Source organism: Oncorhynchus gorbuscha, linkage group LG17 (assembly GCF_021184085.1).
Source record: "Oncorhynchus gorbuscha isolate QuinsamMale2020 ecotype Even-year linkage group LG17, OgorEven_v1.0, whole genome shotgun sequence".
NCBI classification, from domain to species: Eukaryota; Metazoa; Chordata; class Actinopteri; order Salmoniformes; family Salmonidae; genus Oncorhynchus; species Oncorhynchus gorbuscha.
Window position 1 is genome coordinate 29093710 of NC_060189.1, and position 23902 is coordinate 29117611.

A 23902-nucleotide genomic window follows, 5' to 3' on the forward strand; every position below is an offset into this window, starting at 1 on the left:
ATGCAGTCTCCTCGGAACAGTTGATTTTGAGATGTGTCTGTTACTGGAACTCTGTGAAGCATTTATTTGGGCTGAAATTTCTGAGGCTGATAACTCTAATGAACTTATCCTCTGCAGCAGAGGTAACTCTGGGTCTTCCTTTCCTGTGGCGATCCTCATGAGAGCCAGTTTAATCATTGCGCTTTATGGTTTTTGCGACTGCACTTGAATACATTTTCAAAGTGCTTGAAATGTTCCGCATTGACTGACGTTGATGTCTTAAAGTAATGATGGGACTGTTATTTCTCTTTGCTTATTTGCGCTGTTCTTGACATAATATGGACTTAACTTTTAACAAGGCACACCTGTTCATTGAAATACCTCATGAAGCTGGTTAAGAGAATGCCAAGAGTATGCAAAGCTATCATCAAGGCAAAGGGTAGCTACTTTTAAGAATCTCAAATATAAAATAAATACAAATTGTTTAACACTTTTTTGGTTACTACATGATTCCATAAGTATTATTTCATATTGTTGATGTCTTCACTATTATTCTACAATGTAGAAAATAGTAAAAAATAAACAAAAACCCTTGAATAAATGAGAAGCTGTGTCCAGACTTTTGACTGGTACTGTATACAGTATATATAGATATATATATATTTTTTAATTAAATAACAAAACATGAAAATATGGAAATGTCTTGAGTCAATAAGTATTCAGCCCCTTCGTTACGGCAAGCCGGAATAAATTCAGGAGTAAAAATGTGCTTAACAAGCCACATAATAAGTTGCATCTACTCACTCTGTGTGCAGTAATAGTGTTTAACATGATATTTAAATAACTACCTCATCTCTGTACCCCACACATACAATTATCTGTAAGTTCCCTCAATCGAGCAGTGAATTTCAAACACAGATTCAACCACAAAGACCAGTGAGGTTTTCCGATGCCTCGCAAGAATGGCACCTATTGGTAGATGGGTAAAAATTTAAAAACAGCATGGTGAAGTTATTCATTACACTTTGGATGGTGTATTGTTTTTATTTCATCTTTATTTAACCAGATAGGCCAGTTGAGAACATGTTCTCATTTACAACTGCGACCTGGCCAAGATAAAGCAAAGCAATGCAACAAAAACAACAACACAGAGTTACACATGGGTTAAAGAAAACGTAGAAAAATCCTTATTGAGATTCTCGATTATTGTGGATTTATCGGTGGTGACAGTGTTTCCTAGCTTCAGTGCAGTGGGCAGCTGGGAGGAGGTGCTCTTATGCTCTATGGACTTGACAGTGTCCCAAAATTTTGGGGAATTAGTGCTACAGGGTGCAAATTTCTGTTTGAAAAACCTAGCCTTTGCATTCCTAACTGACTGTGTATATTGGTTCCTGACTTCCCTGAAAAGTTGCATATCGTGGGGGCTATTCAATGCTAATGCAGTACGCCACAGGATGTTTTTGTGCTAGTCAAGGGCAGTCAAGTCTGGAGTGAACCAAGGGCTATATCTGTTCTTAGTTCTACATTTTTTAATACTTATTTATGAGTGAGGAAAGCACTTTTAAAAGAACAACCAGGCATCCTCTACTGACGGGATGAGGTCAATATCCTTCCAGGATACCCAGGCCAGGTCGATTAGAAAGGCCTGCTCGCTGAAGTGTTTTAGGGAGTGTTTGACCTTGATAAGGGGTGTTCGTTTGACCATGGGCCCATTACGGACGCAGGCAATAAGGCAGTGATCGCTGAGATCCTGGTTGAAGACAGCAGAGGTCTATTTAGAGGGCAAGTTGGTCAGAATGATATCTATGAGGGTGCCCATGTTTACCGATTTAGGGTTGTACCTGGTAGGTTCCTTGATCATTTGTGTGAGATTGAGGGCATCTAGCTTAGATTGTAAGACGGGCGGGGTGTTAAGCATATCCCAGTTTGGGTCACCTAACAGTACGAACAATGAAGATAGATGGGGGGCAATCAATTAACATATGGTGTCCAGGGCACAGCTGGGGGCTGAGGGGGGTCTATAACAAGCGGCAACAGTGAGAGACTTATTTCTGGAAAGGTGGATTTTTTAAAGTAGAAGCTCAAACTGTTTGGGCACAGACCACTACAGTATGACAGAACTCTGCAGGCTATCTCTGCAGTAGATTGCAACTCTGCCCCCTTTGGCAGTTCTATCTTGACGGAAAATGTTGTAGGAAATTTCAAAATTTTTGGTGGCCTTCCTAAACCAGGATTCAGACACGGCTAGGACATCAGGGTTGGAGGAGTGTGCTAAAGCAGTGAATAAAACAAACTTAGGGAGGAGGCTTCTGATGTTAACATGCATGAAACCAAGACTTTTACAGTTACAGAAGTCAACAAATGAGAGCGCCTGGGGAATAGGTGTAGTACTGGGGGCTACAGGGCTGGGTTAACCTCTACATCGCCAGAGGAACAGTGGAGGAGTAGGATAAGGGTACGGCTAGAGGCTATAAGAACTGGTTGTCTAAGAACTAGTCATATTTTTTTTGATTTATTTCATCTTTATTTAACCAGATAGGCCAGTTGAGAACAAGTTCTCATTTACAACTGCGACCTGGCCAAGATAAAGCAAAGCAGTGTGACAAGAGTTACCCATGGGATAAACAAACGTACAGTCAATAACGCAATAGAAAAATATATGTACAGTGTGTGCAAATGTAGTAAGGTTAGGGAGGTAAGGCAATAAATAGGCCATAGTGGCGAAATAATTACAATTTAGCATTGACACTGGAGTGAAAGATGTGCAGATGATAATGTGCAAGTAGAGATACTGGGGTGCAAAAGAGCAACAACAACCAAAATAACAATATAGGGATGAGGTAGTTGGGTGGGCTATTTACAGATGGGCTGTGTACAGGTACAGTGATCGGTAAGCTGCTCTGACAGCTGATGCTCAAAGTTAGTGAGGGAGATACAAGTCTCCAGCTTCAGTGATTTTTGCAATTCGTTCCAGTCATTGGCAGCAGAGAACTGGAAGGAAAGGCAGCCAAATGAGGTGTTGGCTTTGGGAATGACCAGTGAAATATAACTGCTGGAGCGCATGCTACGGGTGGGTGTTGCTATGGTGACCAGTGTGCTGAGATAAGGCGGGGCTTTACCTAGCAAAGACTTAGAGATGACCTGAAGCCAGTGGGTTTGGCGACGAATATGTAGTGAGGGTCAGCCAAAGAGGGCATACAGGTCACAGTGGTGGGTAGTATATGAGACTTTGGTGACAAAACGAATGGCACTGTGATAGACTACATTCAATTTGCCGAGTAGAGTGAGTAGAGTGTATCAATACATCCAGTCAATACAAAGGTATGGGTGTCCATCCTAACTCAATTTCCAGAGTGGAAAGAAACCTCTCAGGGATTTTACCATGAGGCCAATGTTGACTTTAAAACAGTTACAGAGTTTATTGGCTGTGACGGAAGTAAACTGAGGATGGACCCACATCGTTGTAGTTACTCCACAATACTAACCTAAATGACAGAGTGAAAAGAAGAAACCCTGCACAGGATAAAAATATTCCAAAACATGCATCCTGTTTGCAATAAGGCACTAAAAGAAGGTGGCAAAGAAATAAACATTAAGTTCTGAATAGAAAGTGTTATGTTTGGGGCAAATCCAACATAACACATCACTGAGTACCACTTTTCATATTTTCAAGCTTGGTGGTGGCTGCATCATGTTATGTGTACGCTTGTCATCGGCAAGGACTAAGGAGTTTTTTAGGATAAAAATAATCTAAGCACAGGCAAAATCCAAGAGGAAAACCTGGTTCAGTGTACTTTCCAACGGACACTGGGAGACAAATTCACCTTTCAGCAAGACAAAAACCTAAAACAGAAGGCCAAATATACACTGGAATTTCTTACCAAGTTTTGACTTAAATCAGCTTGAAAGTCTATGGCAAGACTTGAAAATGGCTGTCTAGTAATGATCAACAACCAACTTTCAGAGCTTTACGATTTTTTAAAAGAATGTGCAAATATTGTACAATCAAGGTGTACAAAGCCCTTAGAGACTTACCCAGAAAGACTCAGAGCTGTAATTGCTGCCAAAGGTGATTCTAATGTGTATTGACTCTGGTGTATAAATACTTACATAAATTGGATATTTCTGTATTTAATTTTCAATAAATTTGCTAAAATTTCTAAAAACAGATTTCCACTTTGTCATTATTGCATTGTGTGTAGGAGGGTGAGATAATTCATGTTGAATTCAAGCTGTAACACAACAAAATGTGGAATAGGTCAAGGGGTATGAATACTTTCTGAATGCACTGTAAATGCATACAACATAAAATCCATGAACACTTTCAGGGTCAGATTTGATTTAGTACCAGGTGCAAAGTTTAAACCTTGTTTTTCCAGATGGAATTACCGAATCTCAGTCAGCATAAAGCCAATTGTAATTGTGGCCCCATAAGAGACTTGATGGTCAGGAACAGCTTGTTGACACTACAGCACATCCTATAGCCACAAACTGGCTAGGAATGCTATTGGATCAGTCTCTAATTCTATTGCCACTTCATTGATAATCACTTATCTGTTAAGGCTGACATAGAACTGGAATTGTGAAAGATGTACATTGTACTTGATGTAGACTTTTGCTGTTTTCTGACTACCATCAGCTCTGAATTGGAACTGTGTTCTTCAATGATGAAGGATAATCAGTTAATCTTATATTTGGTTGTACGGACACATCCAGAATTCTCTACATATGCTGATAATTATACTGTAGATGTGGCACCTTCCACACTTTAAACTAAGCTAATTGCTTTAAACTAAGCTAATTGGCGAGGAGATGGAACAGAAGGATATGGCAGCTTTGCTCTGAGAAGTTTTTTTTACAACTGATGTAAGTCAGTCACTTCAGAGAATGAATATGAGGATTGAGTCATTTTCCCAACAGTGCAGACAACTTTGTCTGTCTGACACTATGAAATGAATTAAACACTTGGACAGCATTTCATAATTTGATTGATGAAGACAAAGAAACAAAATCAAATCCACAGAATACCATTATGTCCTTGTCAAAATAATTCCCATTTAGAATGCTTGTTGGTCCATTGTCTCCCACTGGGCACACAACAGTTGAATTGACGTTGTTCTCACGTAATTTACCTTGATATGCCACTCATTTTGTAGAAATGAAAATGAATCAATAAATAAATATGGCATCTTAAATGCAATAGGGATGAATGTAGCACGCATGAGACCAATATTCAAATCCAAATATTGTATGTAGCATGCCTCCACGCAATTCACAGCGAGAGAAAAAGGGGTGTTTCTCTGAAACCCAGTACACACACCTCTTAGACGGGAAGAGACATGATGCACACCAAAACGTCTGTAGGCTTTTCTGACAATCTGTGTTCATAATTCCTCTAAATCAATATATACAAAATAAAACCCATACTCTAACAATAACCCTATATCTGAATATGCGTTGGGAATGATTCTGTACTGGAAATGTTTTTTCTCAACCCAGGCATAGAATGTGTAAAAACAATGAACACATGATGAAACCCTGAGACAAAGCAGCGATAGGTTCCCTGCATGCCATGCCCTCTTCACGTTTTTTTTCTCCACAATGTACGACAATTCCATCACAGCAGGAAAATCTATCTTACTGTTAAATATTTAGATCGATACATGGCATGCATAAGTGTACCCTTAGGTAGGCTTATAATGTATGCAGAACAGTATAATGCACGATAAACAATGTGATCTTGTCCGGCGTCTGTAGACACACATCTGGAAGCACACCTCTAGCGCTTCGGCTCGTCCACAGCTGGAAAGGACAGATATCGTTTGGCTTGAGTTCACGATGCCGTCTAGAGACGATGTCTAGCGTTAATAATTTGCAGTGAGTCAATTTCCTTTCATTGATCATGATAGTCTCTCCGCGATCTTTTATTTGAAATGCGTAGGCTACGCTCAGTGTTGTTTCTGCGGGAGTAGCGGTAGTACTAGTATAGTGGCACTGTTGACGCCTTGACTGACGCACTGGATTTACCATTTACATCAATGGAACCATGTGGGCCAAGGAAAACCACACAAATGACTATAATAGGGTCCTAATTCTCCAGAATATGTTTTCCCATTCATTGCCAAAAAGTAAATGTGGGCTACTGGTAGGCCTATGTGGAACAACAAAGACGGTGTAGCCTAGGCTGTATTATAACGCATGGCAAGACATTCTACCATATCCATTTTTATTCAACCTGCTGTGGACTATGAATGGGTTTAATTAATTCCTAAAAATCTATATGACATTGAACTTATTCGCTATTCATCCAATGAATTGCGTCAATGAATCAGGTCTGCTCTAAAATGTGAGAGGATGCTCGCTTTACGCATCCACATATATCACGCGTTTTAATGAGTGCTCTGTTTCCATGCGTAATCACAACCAAGTGGTCCAATGTCGATCACTTACCTTCATTTCTTCGTTGATTTCTCTTTTCACGGGGTGAGCCGGTTTTCTGCTTCTTTTATTTTCGGGGGGTCTGCCCTCTTTTTCCATCTCTGCCATTTTTTATAATAGCTCTGTCAATATTTGCGATTGGGGTAGAGTGGACAAGTGCGAGGCGGGGCCGCTTTAAAGTTGCCCAAAGGCTAATGTCAAGCTGGGGAACAGCCCGGGTGAAGTTGATGATGCCGCCGCTGAGGGCTTGCGTTGCCCTGTTAAGTCAGCCATCTTCTGCCCCTATTTTTCCACGGTCTGTGCGCAAGTTGGTGTGTGTGAGCTGCCTCTGAATCAAATGAGAGGTTGAGTGAGAAAAAAATCTAGACAGGGGGAGGAGCGTCCCCTGTAACATAATATGACGCTGTTGATCAGAGGTGGGCTATTTCCTCTCGATTTTCCGTAACGTTTTAACTTTGGGTCCTCCTCACCTCACACATGCAATCTTACAACCTAGTCTGGAAGGCTCTCCCACTTCATGAAGGTATTTGCGCCCTATCCTGCCTGCCACTGCTGGACAGATGTTGGTATGGTTATCTGTAGCCATTACAGATTTACAATATAAATTGTGCAAGCCTCTGACAGGTGGTCCCGGGCAACTTCTTGACCTCTTCCGTGTGATAGAACCAAGGAGTTTAGGTAGAACTCAGTTGCAACAAAGGCAAAGCTCTAACACACTTGCACAATTTTATGGTGAGAAGAGGCAGATGCCCTCCTACTTAACATATTAGCTCCATGACTTTCCACAGGGTGTATCTTACTGTAAGGTGGCTTCCTTCCTTCCTGGTAGGCTATAATTGCTTTTACTATCCTCAATGCAGGCGAAGGAAAGGAGAGGCATCATCATTCATCCACAGAGGAGTCCCAAAAATGGGAGATCCTTGTTCTAAAAGAAAATGTCCTTGAAATAATATCCATGTCTAGCCTCTGTTCAAAAGCAGATAGTGTAACTCAATGAGTGCATTGTCCCGCATATGCATGCACAAACAGACAGACAGACACACACACAGCCTGCAGTTCGATATTGTTACATGAATTGAAACATAATAATTCTGTTTTTCCTGTAGAATAGTCAACACAAAATGTAATGTAGCACAGCTCCTTCCACTCAACCAGACCCTCCAGACATCTGCAATTGGTAGTTGTGTTATTACACATGTAGGCTTATATGAGCAACTTGGTATAAAGTGTTATCAAAATATTTAATTAAAGTAAACACATATTTAATGAAATTATAGCTAACAGTTATATTTAACAGATTTATATATTTTTTTCCTGGAGTCCATGCTCAACGGCTGCATTTACACAGGCAGCCCAATTCTGCTCTTTTTTCCAACAATTTTGTCTTTTGAGGTATCAGATTGGACAGTAGATTGGAATTGGGCTGTCTGTGTAAACAAAGATGTGCTAAGGCTGAATTTACACAGGCAGCCCAATTCTAATTGATGTTTTGACCAATCAGATCAGCTCTTTTGCCAATAATTGGCCAAAGTATCAGAATTGGGCTGCCTGTATAAATGCAGCCAAAGTTCTCTGAATAAGAGTGAATTTACAAATGTGACCCATGGTGAAGATCCCACTCTTATAGAGTATGACATAGATGTAAAAAGTAAACAGCATAGTGGGTCAATTTTCGCAACAACTAACACCAATGAAACGCGAAGCTACAACTTCTCTCCTGTTTTGGTGCCCTGGCTACCATGCTGCCAACAGCATGAAGCGAACTCGTGCACATGTGCAGATACTGTGTGTGACTGTGAAAGAGCCAAGTCTTGCGTCTCGCTCATCTCAATATCTGTGGTGCTGCTCGTGGCAACGTCATTTCGCTGAGTCTACCTTTAATTAGGCAAACTTTTGGTAGTACACTGGTGCTCCCAAATTTTAAAAGTTAGGAGCACCAAACAATATTTAGGAGAACCAGAAAAAGAGATTAGGCCTATTCTCAATTTAATTCATTTGAACCTCCGTTCACCTTCTGTGACTTCTAAGATTTTAACTCATTAACAATAGTTCTCCAAGTTTTCACCATCATTGTTAAGCCCTAGTTCTTTTTTGTTGCTTTGACAAAGTACTTTTTGAAGATGATTATTTATTTCATGTGATGAGTGATTCAATTACGTCTGTCCCTCATTTTAAGGTCAACCTTAAACAAAATCTTGTTTTACAATTGCCCTTCCTTGTTGCACACAACAAGCTTCCATTCCCCATGTCACAAGAGGATATATGGCTGATTTTAGATTAAATGTTACTTTATTTGGCACTTAATAGGCACAAGTATTTTGTTTATCTTGAGATGTGAAAACGTGTTTTTATTAAGTTGAACATGTGCTCTGTATGACAGAATGTTTAAATGAGGTGAAATCAACGTTTTTTGTTGTTGTTGAAAGGCACCAATTGGTGGAACGACCCAAATAGGGCTAAGCAATTTTATAAACTTCCACTGTCCTCTCAAGAGTTTCTGAATTCCCTCAGGTGAGGTAAAATGATAGGCTATAATATATCGACTTAGCTCGCGGCGGATACAAATGTAAGAGCAGAAGGAGCGCACCAGACACGAACACAAATGTAACAACTGTGATGCCAATGACAAATTCTAGCCTACATGGTGTTATCATGTCAGCTTTGTTATTCTAAATGACTTTTCAATAATCATATTATATCAAAGACACTTCTTCTGAAGAATATCCTACATTTTATTTCACTCCGAATGTTGGATCCTTCTCAGTTAGTAAAATTAAACTATGTTTTATGTTTTGTCAAGCCTAATATTTTTTTTGCTAAATTGGGAGACGGTTTGTACTCAAATGACGCGTTTCCCCAAAAAACATTCTTCAACGTTCTCGAACAGATTTTGAGGTACGTTTCTCCGTTAGGTGGGTGTAGCGGGTGTGGCTTGAAGCTATCAGTGCCTTATTCAAAGGCCAAACACCCATTCAAAGGCCAAACACCCATTTCTACAATTTATCCTCTTAAAACATGTTTTTAAACCTATCCCTAACATTAACCACAACGCTTAGCGTATGCCTGAAATAATCTTAAATTAAGACCACAAAGCAAATGTTTGTTCTCATACATACATTTATTTACGATGTAGCTAATCGTGGATGTGCTATCTAGTGGAAACATTTTTTCGCACTGAGCGCAGCCCAGGGCACATCAATCAATAACTGTTGTAACGTTTTTGCGACATACCGTATTGCGTTTTGTCAAGATGGCGGCCTCCTGTGTCAATGTTTAACATTTTAGGTCGTGTGTTACGGTATATTTACTGGACATTTTATAGGATACATCAAAGGGTATAAGTATTAAATTAAGTAGGGTGATAACGTTATGTATAATACTTATTTCAGTTAATGTGACTGTCGACAGCGAGAATAATATCCATCATAATAACATTAGATTCTGTAAATATGGATGGATAGCTAGTTAACAGTTACATATCTAATTTAATCGGTTAATGTCACTTTCCTGCCACCGTTTAGTTTATTTATTTAATTGACTTAGCTATATATACTAGCTTGTGTCAAGCTTGGATATAGACCTCTCAAGGGTTTGCTTTATATTTGTTTAAACTTTAATTAGTAAAAGACCTTCAGCTGTAAAGATGACAGTAATTTGGTCTCGGCTCTCGTGCATTGTTTTGCTAAACCGTGGACAGAGGAACATAAGTATTTTCTCCAACACAACGCCTTCTAATTGGAATAAAGTGGTCTCGGATGCAGAGAAAATCGTGGGTTATCCGACTTCTTTTATGAGCCTACGCTGCTTGCTGAGTGATGAACTCAGTAATGTAGCAATGCACGTGAGGAAACTGGTTGGAACAAAACACCCGTTACTCAACACTGCAAGGTATGGTTTACACACGATCATCTACTATTGCATACATTACATCATGTTTGTAATGCAAATGTCAAATCTTCCATTACACAATTTCATCATACACAATGCAACTCTATATTGCCTGTAGTTTTAGAAGACCTGGACCTGTCATGGCTATGACGTCAATCACCAGCTTTTTTATTTTTTATTTATTTCACCTTTATATAACCAGGTAGGCCAGTTGAGAACTAGTTCTCATTTACAACTGTGACCTGACCAAGATAAAGCAAAGCAGTGTGACACAAACAACAACACAGAGTTACACATGGAATAAACAAATGTACAGTCAATAACACAATAGAAAAGTATATATACAGTGTGTGCAAATGGCGTAAGGAGGTATGGCAATAAATAGGCCATAGTAGCAAAGTAATTACAATTCAACAAGTTAACACTGGAGTGAGAGATGTGCAAGTAGAAATGCTGGAAATACTGGTGTGCAAAAAGTAAATAAAACAATATGGGGATTAGGTAGGTAGTTGTATGGGCTACTTACAGATGGGCTGTGTACAGCTGCATCGATCGGTAAGCTGCACAGATAGTTGATTATTAAAGTTAATGAGTCTCCAACTTCAGTGATTTAAAAAAAATATATTTTAATTTTATTTTTTTGCAAATCTTTCCAGTCATTGGTAGCAGAGAACTGGAAGGAAAGGTGGCCACATGGGGTGTTTGCTTTGGGGTTGACCAGTGAAATATACCTGCTGGAGTGGGTTCTATGGGTGGGTGTTGTAATGGTGACCAGTGAGCTGATATAAGGTGGAGCTTTACCTAGCAGAGACTTATAGATGACCTGGAGCGGGTGGCGAATATGTAGAGGGCCAGCTGGCGAGAGCATACAGGTCGCAGTGGTGGGTGGTATATGGGGCTTTGGTGATAATGGTTGGCACTGTGATAGACTGCATCTAGTTTTCTGAGTAGAGTGTTGGAGGCTATTTTGTATATGACATCGCCGAAGTCTAGGATCGGTTTTAGGGTATGTTTGGCAGCGTGAGTGAAGGAAGCTTTGTTGTGAAATAGGAAGCTGATTCTAGATTTAATTTTGGATTGGAGATGTTTAATATGAGTCTGGAAGGAGAGTTTACAGTCTAGCCAGACACATAGGTGTTTATTTTTTATTATTTTTTTTACCCCTTTTTTCTCCCCAATTTCGTGGTATCCAATTGTTAGTAGTTACTGTCTTGTCTTATCGCTACAACTCCCGTACGGGCTCGGGAGAAACAAAGGTCGAGAGTCATGCGTCCTCCAAAACACAACCCAACCAAGCCGCATTGTTAACACAGCGTGCATCCAACCCGGAAGCCAGCCGCACCAATGTGTCGGAGGAAACACCGTGCACCTAGCGACCTGGTCAGCGTACACTGCACCCAGCCTGCCACAGGAGCCGCTAGTGCACGATGAGACAAGGATATCCCTACCGGCCAAACCCTCCCTAACCCGGACGACGCTAGGCCAATTGTGCGTCGTCCCATGGACCTCCCGGTCGCGGCTGGCTGTGACAGAGCCTGAACCCAGAGTCTCTGGTGGCACACTGCGCCACCCGGGAGGCCCTAAGACACCTAGGTGTTTGTAGTTGTCCGCATAGTCAGAACCATCCAGAGTAGTGATGCTGGGTGGGTGCGGGCAGCGATCGGTTGAAGAGCATGCATTTAGTTTTACTTGCATTTAAGAGCAGTTGGAGGCCACGGAAGGAGTGTTGTATGGCATTGAAACTCGTTTGGAGGTTTGATAACACAGTGTCCAAAGAAGTGCCAGATGTATACAGAATGGTGTCGTCTGCATAGACGTTGATCAAGGAATCACCCGCAGCAAGCGCGACATCGTTAATATATACAGAGAAGAGTCGGCCCGAGAATTAGACCCTGTGGTACCCCCATAGAGAATGCAAGAGGTCCGGACAACAGGCCCTCCGATTTGACACACTGAACTCTGTCTGAGAAGTAGTTGGTGAACCAGGCGAGGCAGTCATTTGGGAAACCAAGACTGTTGAGTCTGCCGATAACAATACAGTGATTGACAGAGTCGAAAGCCTTGGCCAGGTTGATGAAGACAGCTGTACAGTCCTGCCTGTTATCGATGGCAGTTCCTTGTGCGTGGCTGAGGTGCACCCGTGACCAGCTCAGAAACTGGATTGCACAGCGGAGAAGGTAGGCGGGTACCGAAATGGTCAGTGATCCATTTGTTAACTTTGCTTTCAAAGACTTTAGAAGGGCAGGGCAGGATGGATATAGGTCTGTAACAGTTTGGGTCTAGAGTGTCACCCCCGCATCTTCCTAAGCATAACTTCTGATAGAGCTGATTCAACCAACTTCTGCCTTCTCGACTGACAAGTTCACAACCACAACAATGCCCCAAAATGTAAGCGCACTAAAGGGCCTACTTTCTTTCACGTAGGCCTGTCGCAGCTGGCAACGTGCCGTCGGGCCACTAGAGCTCACTTTTAGTGACCCAAGCCATGCTGCAGTTACTGGGTACCAGTTTGTGTGTGCCATCATGGCACTCCTTGTCATGGAAGTTGACATGAATGCAAACAGATTTGGGACCAGGCAATGCTGCAGTTAGTTAAGAAATGTGGCGATGAATTATGTAGACAATGCCATGCACATTTACATAGAAAAATGCTAAACGTCCCTTGTCTGTCACGAATGTTGAATACAATTATATTTAAACTTACTCTGCCGATTGTCTGTGGTGTTGGTGGTCAGTCTCTGGTCAAAATCTGAGAGAAAATATCCACAGGAAAGTATTATTAAACCTACTTCAAAAAGTGGGCCTATGGGCCTCCCGAGTGGCACCGCTGTCTAAGGCACTGCATCACAGTGCTTGAGGTGTTACTACAGACCCGGGTCGATCCCAAGCTGTGGCACAGCCAGACATGACCAAGAGACCCATGAGGCGGCACACAATTGGCCCAGCGTTGTCCGTGTTAGGGGAGGGTTTGGCAGGTCGGAATTTCCTTGTCCCATCACTCTCTAGCGACTCCTTGAGGCGGGCTAGGCGCATGCAAGCTGACTCGGTTGCCAGCTGGACGGTGTTTCCTATGACACATTGATGCGGCTGGCTTCCAGGTTAAGTGAGCAGTGTGTCATGCACACTAACCGAAGTCTCACAGGTGTTTACATGGTTTTGTTTAAATTTTGAGCAGCTCAAGGTCCAACACTACGGACAATCGGGCAGAGTGTAAGTTCAAATAGAATTTTATTTAACATTCTTACTTGCAGAGAACCTGAGAGGACCAATCCATGATCCTATATTTGGTGCACCTACTCTGTCATGTTAGGTTGTATTTTGAGTGGACAATTCCTTTTAATTTATCATAATTACATTTCATTATAAAACCCATTGTTTCTGGCGCCTCAGCACAGTCTACGCCAGGGGTATTCCATTCTTACCCTTCAAGGTCCAGAGCCTGCTGTTTCTCTGTACTACCTGATAATTAATTGCAGCCACCTTGTGTCCCAGGTCTAAATCATTCACTGATTAGAGGGGAACACAAAATTGCAGTGGAACTGTCTTCCAGGTCTAGAGTTAAATTTGATGAGTCTACGCTATAGGCCAGGCGTGTCAAAGGTGCTGGTATTGAGAGCAAGTGTGATTGACTGGATGGTTGTCACAGGCAAAGCCCCATAATTAACCATCCTTATGGATCAGAAAAGTTTGAATTTCTTATTTTATTTCATGGTTGCTTTTACTGCTCCCAGAGTAAGATGCTGGTGTGTCTTCTTGTTTCTCTGAGCTGAAGAAGAGTGAGCTGGGTACAGTGGCTACCCCCTTGTGGCTTGTACTGGCAATTTAAATATTCTCCTCGTACAGTACCTGCTGGTATTGGCTGCAAAGTTGTGTAGACTAGAGTAACCTCCTCTGACAAATAGTGTCACCCAGTAAATGTAACAAAGCCCAAAAAATAGCCTGAGATTAAATGTAAACATAACAAAACATATTGGCTAAGTTGCTTCGAAAAACAGCCTACAGCAAATCAAATGGACGCAATGATGCAATGTGGATCACGGTATGACAACTAAAAGAAAGCCAATATTGGTGAATTTCCTTCAGTGAATTGTAGTATACTAAAAGGTGAAACAAAATAAACTTCGTTTTATTATTCCATCTCTCTAAATGTGTTTAAATTAAATGACAAGTCCCATGGAATCTGTGCTGTTTAGATTGTTAAATGATTAACCCCAAATGAGTGTGTGACATTGACAGAGTGACATTAACTGATCTAAACATTTTACCTCTGTTAGATGTTAAAACTTTGATTTTGTAGTACACCTATCACTTAGTTCAAATTGATTAATTACAAAGCCTCATAGCTGAATTTGACCAAATGACCCCTTAAGCATTTACCCTCCCACCCCCTCAACAAAGGTATTGCAGGGGAATATATCTTATTTTTTTAACCTCTAAATTAGAGTGCATTCAGAAAGTATTCAGACCCTTTGACTTACAGCATTATTATAGAATGCATTACATTTCCCCCTCATCAATCTACACATACTACCCCATAATGACAAAGCAAAAACGTTTTTGGAAATGTTTGCTAATTTATACATTTAAAAAAATGGAAATATCACATTTACATAAGTATTCAGACTTTGTTGAAGCACCTTGGGCAGCGATTACAGCCTAGAGTCTCCTTGGTTATGATGCCTCAAGCTTGGCACACCTGTATTTGGGGAGTTTCTCCCATTCTTCTCTGCAGATCCTCTCAGGCGCTGTCAGGTTGGATGTGGAGTGTCACTGCACAGCTATTTTCGGGTCTCTCCAGAGATGTTCGATCGTGTTCAAGTCCGGGCTGTGGCTGGGCCACTCAAGGTCAAGGACATTGAGAGACTTGACCCGTAGCCACTCCTGCGTTGTCTTGACTGTGCTTAGGGTCATTGTCCTGTTGGAAGGTGAACCTTCACCCCAGTCTGAGGTCCTGAGCGCTCTGGATCAGGTTTCCATCACTGTTCTCTCTGTACTTTGCTTGGTTCATCTTTTCCTTGATCCTGACTAGTCTCTCAGTCCCTGCCACTGAAAAACATCACCACAGCATGATGCTGCCACCACGCTTCACCCTGGAGATAGTGGCAGGTTTCCTCTAGATGTGACACTTGGCATTCAGGCCAAAGAGTTCAATCTTGGTTTCATCAGACCAGAGAATCTTGTTTCTCATGGTCTGCGAGGCCTTAGGTGCCTTTTTGGCAAACTCCAAGCGGGCTGTCGTGCTTTTTACTGAGGAGTGGCTTCCGTCTGGCTACTCTACCATAAAGGCCTAATTGGTGCAGTGCTGCAGTGATGGTTGTCCTTCTGGAAGGTTCTCCCATCTCCACAGAGGAGCTCTGGAGCTCTGTCAGAGTGACCATCTGGTTCTTGGTCACCTCCCTGACCAAGGCCCTTTGCCCCAATTGCTCAGTTTGGCCAGGCGGCCAGCTATAAGAAGCTGGTGGTTCCAAACGTATTCAATTTAAGAATGGAGGCCACTGTGTTCTTGGGGACCTTCAATGCTGCGGAAATGTTTTTGAACCCTTCCCCAGATCTGTGCCTCGACCCAATCCTGTCTCGGCGCTCCACAGACAACTCCCTCGACCTCATGGTTAGATTTTTTTCAACTGTGTGACCTTTATATAGACAGATGTGTGCCTTTCCAAATCATGTCCAATCAATTTAATTTACCACAAGTTGACTCTATCAAGTTGTAGAAACATCTCAAGGATGATCAATGGAAACAGAATGCACCTGAGCTAAATTTCAAGTCTCATAGCAAAGGGTCTGAATACTTATGGAAATAAGGTATTTCTGTTTTTATTTTTAATATATTTGCAAATATGTATAAACCTGTTTTCTTAGTCAATATGGGGAATTGTGTTTAGGATTGATGAAGGGGGAAAATGTATTTAATACATTAAAATATGTGGATAAAGGGGTCTGAATACTTTCCAAATGTACTGTTGTTGGATTACCCTTCAGTGCCATCTCTCTTCATTGGGGATGAATGGCTCCTCACTGTAAGAAATAAGGAAAGGGACATGGAATGATAGTGCTGGAATCCAATCCTGCCATTGCAGACGAGTGTGTTGGAAACTGTAGCTCAAGGGTGTAATAACCTATACACCTAAATCTGATATGACAATCCATTTGGGTGTTGTAGTGCGGGGGTGAAGTGGACCTCTGACAGTCTGACTCCTCACTGTCAGCTTGGGTTGGCTGGTTCCTATTTCCTACTGTGTCTCTGCCCAAGACGCGGCGCAGATAAAAATATCCACAATAGCAGACAGGCAGACCCTTGTGGAGTTGTGTTTCGGTTTTCCCTTTCCTTTCATTCTAAAAAATGCAGCTCAGCTAACTTTGCCCAAAGTCTGGAGTTAGTGTGGCCATGCAGGAAAAATGAACTTTCACTTTGTAGCAGGGAAAGACCTTGACACAGTTAGACTTTTCTCATCAAGTGGCTTCCATTGTTTTTGACTGAGTTTTGTCCTGCTTTTTGTGTGTCACATTTAGGGTTTTAGGAAATATTTAGAGGTAGATGTCAAATCCTATTTTGTACACTAAGAGTTTATCCAAATGTTACTTTTAAGTGCTTAAGGTTTCAGTGTTTGTGCACTCACGTAAGAAATGGTTATTGCTGCTTTACCCCAAAAACAGGCCACTAGGCCTACATGCGATACATTTGAATAATTGTGCAGGTCTAGGTAGAGGACCGGTAGATAAGATTCAGAGAGCACTGTAATAAATGGTGGCTAACATGTAGTCCTACCCATTAAAATGACATTGACCCATCTCTCTCCCAGCACTCATCCCAGCCCCACCCCTTTGCAGGAGGGGGATTATGATTGATTGATTTGCCATGGTGTAGAGACTGGCATGCATATTAATCATTTGTCATCTTCAGGCTGCAGACTTGGCCAGTCGCCATAGGCAGACATTTTTGGTGTGGTTGCCGTTGTTTAATTGAAAGCTATAGGAATTCCAGTGTAATTTCACTCCTCGTAATGTCAGTTTTGACCTTTTGAATACATATTTTTTGGTTACATAAAGTGCTTCAAGAGGCTAGTCAAAGACCATATCCCCTCCTCTCTCGCCAATGCACTCAACCCTCTCCAATTTGCCTACCGCCTTGACAGATCCACGGACAACAGAATTGTCATTGTACTGCACACTGCCCTTACCCACCTGGACAAAAGGAATGTATATGTGAGAATGCTGTGCATTGACTACATCTCAGCCTTCAATACCTTAGTACCCTATAAGCACTTTACAAAGCTCACAGCCCTGGGTCTGAACTCCTCCCTATGCAACTGGGTCCTGGACTTCCTGACGGGCCGCACCCATGGGGTGAAAGTAGGCAGCATTACCTCCTCGACACAGATTCTCAACACGGGTGCCCCACAAGGGTGCATGCTCAGTCGCTTCCTGTACTCCCTGTATACCCACGACTGCATGGCCTCCCACAGTTCCAACTCCACCATGAAGTTCGCTGACGACATGACAGTAGTAGGCCTGATTACCAACAGCGATGAGGTGGCCTACAGAGAGGAGGTAGGCACTCTGACGGCTTGATGCCAGGTAAACAACCTCTCCCTCAATGTCAGCAAGGAGCTGATTGTGAACTTCAGGAGGATCCAGGCTGGACACGCCCCCATCAACACCAGGTGTCGCAGGAAGGCCAAGAAGATCATTAGGGATCACAGCCACCCAAACCATGCCCTGTTCTCCCCACTTCAATCGATCAGACGCGGTTAGTACAGAAGCATCATGACAAAAACTGGAAGACTAATAGTTTCTACCATCAGGCTGCTGAATAGCCAATCCTAGTCAGCTACCCCCCCCCCCCCCCTTCCCCCACCAAACTGACTTTCACTCTGCTCCCACCTCAATGACATTCATCACCGTTGTTAATATGTATATTAGAGTAAAACAGAAAATGTTTAGTCATTTTTATTTTTATTTCACTTGGTCCCCACACCCTCTCAATGGTCATGCTGCTCCCCCTATGGTCATTCCACCCCACCCCTTCAACAGTCTTTACTCTGCCTCCACCCCAATGGACGTTTTATTTATTCATCACTGCTACGGTTGTTATGTGTGTGCTATTTATATTGTAGTTCATTAATTACCATTTTCATTGTTTTATTTCACTTGGTCCTGCATGTTGAAGCTCGGAGCCTAAAATGTTCATTGTACTCTGCAATCACACCTGAAACCCTGTACATGTGACTATTAAAAACTCAATCTCTGAATCTGTTGTGGTTCACCTAGGCTACATGCTGTTCTTTTTGTTACTTTCCAGTGTTCGTAATGGTATCAGACCAGAACTTACAATTATTTCATGTGATGGTTTTCGTTAGGGTCCATTGGATTTAACAGATCCAATTAGACGTGTCACTTTCCTCGCTTATCTATTGCACTTACCGTATCTCCTATCATCTCCCTTTTTTATTTCTCTCCATTCCCCTCTCCCTGCCCGTCTCTCTCTTCTTCCTCTGCCGTTTGCTCTCCCTTCATTTTCTGTCTGTCTCTTTCTTCCCCTCCTCTGCCTCGTTCCCTCTCCCCATCTCTCTCCCCTCCCTGTGGTGCAGGGCTGGGTCAGGGGGAGGGAGACTGTCTTGTGGACGCTGGTGTCTGGGCTCGAGCAGAGTGGGCGGTGCTCGGTGTCTACTCGGGGCTCTAACGAGAGTGTGATTCATGGCACAGGGGGCACCCTGGGGACAGGATTAGATGTGCTCTGTCTAAGCGCTCCCCTGGGTCCACAGATATTTTATCTCCAGAGTGGCAAGACCAGTGCTAGACTTGCAGCTTTGCTTGAACTGCATGTTGTGCCACAGCTGATCAATATGGTTTGGTCTTTTAATGAATCAGTAGTCTCTTTTTTTATTTAACCTTTATTTAATCAGGTAGGCCAGTTGAGAACAAATTCTCATTTACAACTGCGACCAAACGTACAGTCAATAACACAATAGAAAAATCTATATACAGCGTGTGCAAATGTAGTAAGATTAGGGAGGTAAGACAATAAATAGGCCATAGTGGTGAATTAATTACAAATTAGCATTAATACTGGAGTGATAGATATGCAGATGATGATGTGCAAGAAGAGATACTGGGGTGCAAAAGGGATGGGGGATGAGGTAGTTGGGTGGGCAATTTACAGATGGGCTGTGTACAGGTACAGTAAGCTGCTCTGACAGCTGATGCTTAAAGTTAGTGAGGGGAGATATAAGACTCCAGCTTCAGTGACTTTTGCCATTCATTCCAGTCATTGGCAGCAGAGAACTGGAAGGAGAGGTGGCCAAAGTAGGTGTTGGCTTTGGGGATGACCAGTGAAATATGCCTGTTGGAGCGCGTGCTACGGGTGAGTGTTTTTATGGTGACCAGTGAGCTGAGATAAGGCAGGGCAATACCTCGCAAAGACTTATAGATGACCTGGAGCCAGTGGGTTTGGTGATGGATATTTTTTTTATTTAACTAGGCAAGTCAGTTAAGAACAAATTCTTATTTTCAATGACTGCCTAGGAACAGTGGGTTAACAGATTTTTACCTTGTCAGCTCAGGGATTGGATCTTGCAACCTTTCGGTTACTAGTCCAACACTCAAACCACTAGGCTACCCACTGCCCCAATGTAGTGAGGACCAGCCAACGAAAGCATACAGGTCGCAGTGGTGGGTAGTATATGGGGCTTTAGTGATACAAAGAATGGCACTGTGATAGACTACATCCAATTTGCTGAGTAGTGTGTTGGAGGCTATTTTGTAAATCACTTCAAAGCTTGCTTATTTAAAGCTACTCTGAGATGTATATTTGTTTCCATCAAAGAGTGGGGTCCACCAACAAACATGGAGTAGTGGAGCAATATATTCTAAGGTCCATTCAATGACAAATTGTCACAAATGGCAAATCAAGTTATTCCCTTGCCTCCCCATAGCTGTGCTCTCAGGTGGACACTTTCCCCTAGCAATTAAAAAAAGTTTGTCTGGCATTTCAGCTACTGAAAATGTTTATCTAACGCAGAGCTCTTGACTGAATAAAAAGCCCCTCCACTATTTGCAATGATGTAGCCCAAATACCCTGAATTAATGATCTTGAAAAGCAGTTGTCTTCATGAGTGTGTTGACCTTTCTCTATGTGTCACCCCCATGAAGCAGCAATTAGCCATTTTGTTTGCTTAGCCATGATGTGAGGGGGAATAAAGGGATTTTTGGGGCACCCCTGGAGAGAGGTGGTGAAAGCTACACACAGTCTCATTAGCATAGTTGCACCACATCTCATTTCCATACAATTACTGGCCATTTTCTGTGTCATTGTTAAGAGGTTGCTTACTTAGCCTGCCATCCCAAGTCAATTCCCTGCTTGTCAGAATGGATTTTTTGAATGATGAAAATATATGTTCATTTTTTTCTTACTCCCGAAGGACATTTCTTTAAATGTGTGGGAACGAACAAATGTTCAATTTATTCAAAGTCTAGATTTGACACGAGGGCTGCCTGATTTGTGTATGAAACTGTGTATTCCCACATTTTCTAAATCCTTACCCAACAATGAATGTGTAATTGATGCTTGTCCCTCTTCTCAGGGGCTTCGTCTATGACAGTAGAAACAACCTTCAGATGAGGGGTCTGGTCGTCCTACTGATGTCCAAGGCAGCCGGTCCCAGCCAGCACACAGCCTCAGACCTCCTCCCCCAGGACATGGTCAGTGGCATCTACCCCAGGTAAACACGTCTCTCTGGGGCTTTGTCTTCACATTCCTCGATCTTCCTTTCCTTAACTCCTTTCCTTTATTACCACTGACTTGGTGAAAAGACAGGAAAATGCTTGTCATTGCTCCTGATCTGACAACACACACACACACACACACACACACACACACACACACACACACACACACACACACACACACACACACACACACACACACACACACACACACACACACACACACACACACACACACACCAGCTCCAATTTATGTATTTTTTTTTTCCGATGACGACATTCACTCGCACACTCACACAAGCACACCGCACATACACAGAATGTTGCCCAGAAGAGGGAATTCTGTGTGAAGATCACTCTACAACCTTGCCAGGTGGTTACCAGAAGTCGCTGTTGTGTTTGGCAGGTGATGCGCTGGGTGTCTGAATGGCCCCTTTTCTCTGAGCTGGCAAGCAGCACTGCCTCTACTATAGGATCAGTGAGGGAGTCTGTCAAGCAGGGTGGGTGGAGAGGAGATTGTGGGGTGGTTGAAATTAATATGCTTACAGTCTTGACTTGTCCATGGTTAATCATTTGGTAAGATTAAGGCACCAGCTATTGACATGACCAACTATTCAGATTAAAGAGAATGAACGGCATCTTGAAACTACTGTATTTAAAAAAAAGATTAAGTTTTGGACTCGACGTGGCAATGTAGGGTTCATACATGCATAGTACACCATTCATCTTTTCCTGGCGGAGAAAACCTAGCAGTACATTGAATGCATAAAATATTTGGAGTGGCTGCGGTTCCTGATTTTCTGGAACCTGGAAGTTTTGGACTAAAGAGATTTCTGTGCATTTTTCCGGATCCGCTGCGTGCTTCCTTCAGTCCATTCAGCTGTGCTCACTCACTCTGACTCCCCTGCCGCCTGTTCGAAGAAACGTATTTCTTTGTCTGTTGTAACAGTGATCAAATCAAACATTTTATTTTTTATTTTAACGAGGCAAGTCCGTTAAGAACAAATTCTTATTTACAATGACGGCCTACACTGGCCAAACCCGGACGACGCTGGGACAATTGTGCGCCGCCCTATGGACTCCCAATCTGCCTTAAATCGAACCAGGGTGTCTGTAGTGACACCTCTAGCACTCAGATGCAGAGCCTTAGACCGCTGCGCCACTCGGGGAGCGCAAGCATGACACAACAGGCAGTCTAAAGATTTCATGTAATTTTTTCAGAAGGGGAGTTAGCATACATGCGGCTATTTAGACAAGCTATATACAAATTATATTAACAAGCAAGACAGAGTCAATAGTGATTTTAATGGGCAACCATTGGCTATTGGGAGGCAGAGTTCTTTTTTTAGCAACTCTGGGAATATAACTATAATGATTACATCACAAACGCTGATAGTTTTGCCCCAATATCGGTTAAAATACAAATAGCCTTCATATATATTTTTGGGAAGGTTCGTTCAAATCACCACCAATTGTTTTATTTATTTTAGCTGTTCAGAAATACAGTAGAAGTCAAAAGCACCTACTCATTCAAGAGGTTTTGTTTTTCTTTATTTTTTATTATTTTCTACATTGTGGAATAATAGTGAAGACATCCAAACTATGAAATAACACATGGAATCATGTGGAAACCAAAAGTGTTAAACAAATCAAAATATATTTGAGTTTCTTCAAAGTAGCCACCCTTTGCCTTGATGACTGCTTTGCACACTCTTGGCATTCTCTCAACCAGCTTCATGAGGAATGCTTTTCCAATAGTCTTTAAGGTGTTTGCACATGCTGAGCACTTGTTGGCTGCTTGTCATTGTCCTGTTGAAAAACAAATGTTAATCCCACTAAGTGCAAACCAGATGGGATGGCGTATCGTTGCAGAATGCTGTGGTAGCCATGCGGGTTAAGTGTGCCTTGAATTCTAAAGAAATCACTGACAGTGTCACCAGAAAAGCACCAACACACCACCACCACCTACTATCACACCACCTGGAGATCATCCGTTCACCTACTCTGTGTCACAAAGAAATGACAGTTGGAACCAAAAATCTCAAATTTGGACTCATTAGACCAAAGTACAGATTTCCACCGGTCTAATGTCGATTGCTCGTGTTTCTTGGACCAAGCAAGTCTCCTCTTCTTATTGGTGTCCTTTAGTAGTGGTTTCTTTGGAGCAATTTGACCATAAAGGCCTGATTCACGCAGTCTCTGAACAGGTGATGTTGAGATGTGTCTGTTACTTGAACGCTGTGATGCATTCATTTGGACTGTAATATGAACGTATCCTCTGCAGCAGAGGTAACTCTGGATCTTCCTTTCCTGTGGCTGTCCTCATGAGAGCTAGTTTCGTCATAGCGCTTGATGGTTTTTGTGACTGCACTTGAAGAAACTTTCAAAGTTCTTGAAATCTTCCGGATTGACTGACCTTCATGTCTTAAAGTAATGATTAACGGTCATTTCTCTTTGCTTATTTGAGCTGTTCTTGCTATAATATAGACTTGGTCGTTTACCAAATAGCCCTATCTTCTGTATACCACCCCTACCTTGTCACAACACAACTGATTGGGCTCAAACATATTAAGAACAATAAATTAATAAATAAATAAATAAATTAATTAATAAAATGAACTTTTAATGAGGCACAACTGTTAATTGAAATGCATTCCAGGTGACTACCTCATAAAGCTGGTTGAGAGAATGCCAAGTGTGTGCAAAGCTGTCATCAAGGCTGTCATTGTGGCGGCAGCGTAGCCTAGTGGTTAGAGCATTGGCCTAGTAACCGAAAGGTTGCAAGATTGAATCCCCGAGTTGACAAGGTACAAATCTGTCGTTCTGCCCCTGAACAAGGCAGTTAACCCACTGTTCCTAGGCTGTTACTGAA

The 23902-nt window shown here is 42.2% G+C and overlaps 2 protein-coding genes across 8 annotated transcripts in view; one reads left to right on the forward strand and one right to left on the reverse strand.

The window, feature by feature from the left end:
• The window catches only part of sobpa (sine oculis binding protein homolog (Drosophila) a), a 31928-nt gene extending 25188 nt beyond the window's left edge, over positions 1-6740 (reverse strand). For all 7 annotated transcript variants that reach the window (XM_046309578.1, XM_046309575.1, XM_046309574.1 and 4 more), the window contains exon 1: positions 6430-6740. In XM_046309578.1, coding sequence (XP_046165534.1) covers positions 6430-6525 — 96 coding nt within the window. In that variant the 5' untranslated portion in view covers positions 6526-6740. The remainder of the gene's footprint in view (positions 1-6429) is intronic.
• A 2907-nt stretch (positions 6741-9647) lies between these two features.
• The window catches only part of LOC124002255 (all trans-polyprenyl-diphosphate synthase PDSS2-like), a 50463-nt gene continuing 36208 nt past the window's right edge, over positions 9648-23902 (forward strand). Inside the window, exons 1-2 of the mRNA XM_046309625.1 lie at positions 9648-10305; positions 20889-21026. Coding sequence (XP_046165581.1) covers positions 10061-10305; positions 20889-21026 — 383 coding nt within the window. The 5' untranslated portion in view covers positions 9648-10060. The remainder of the gene's footprint in view (positions 10306-20888; positions 21027-23902) is intronic.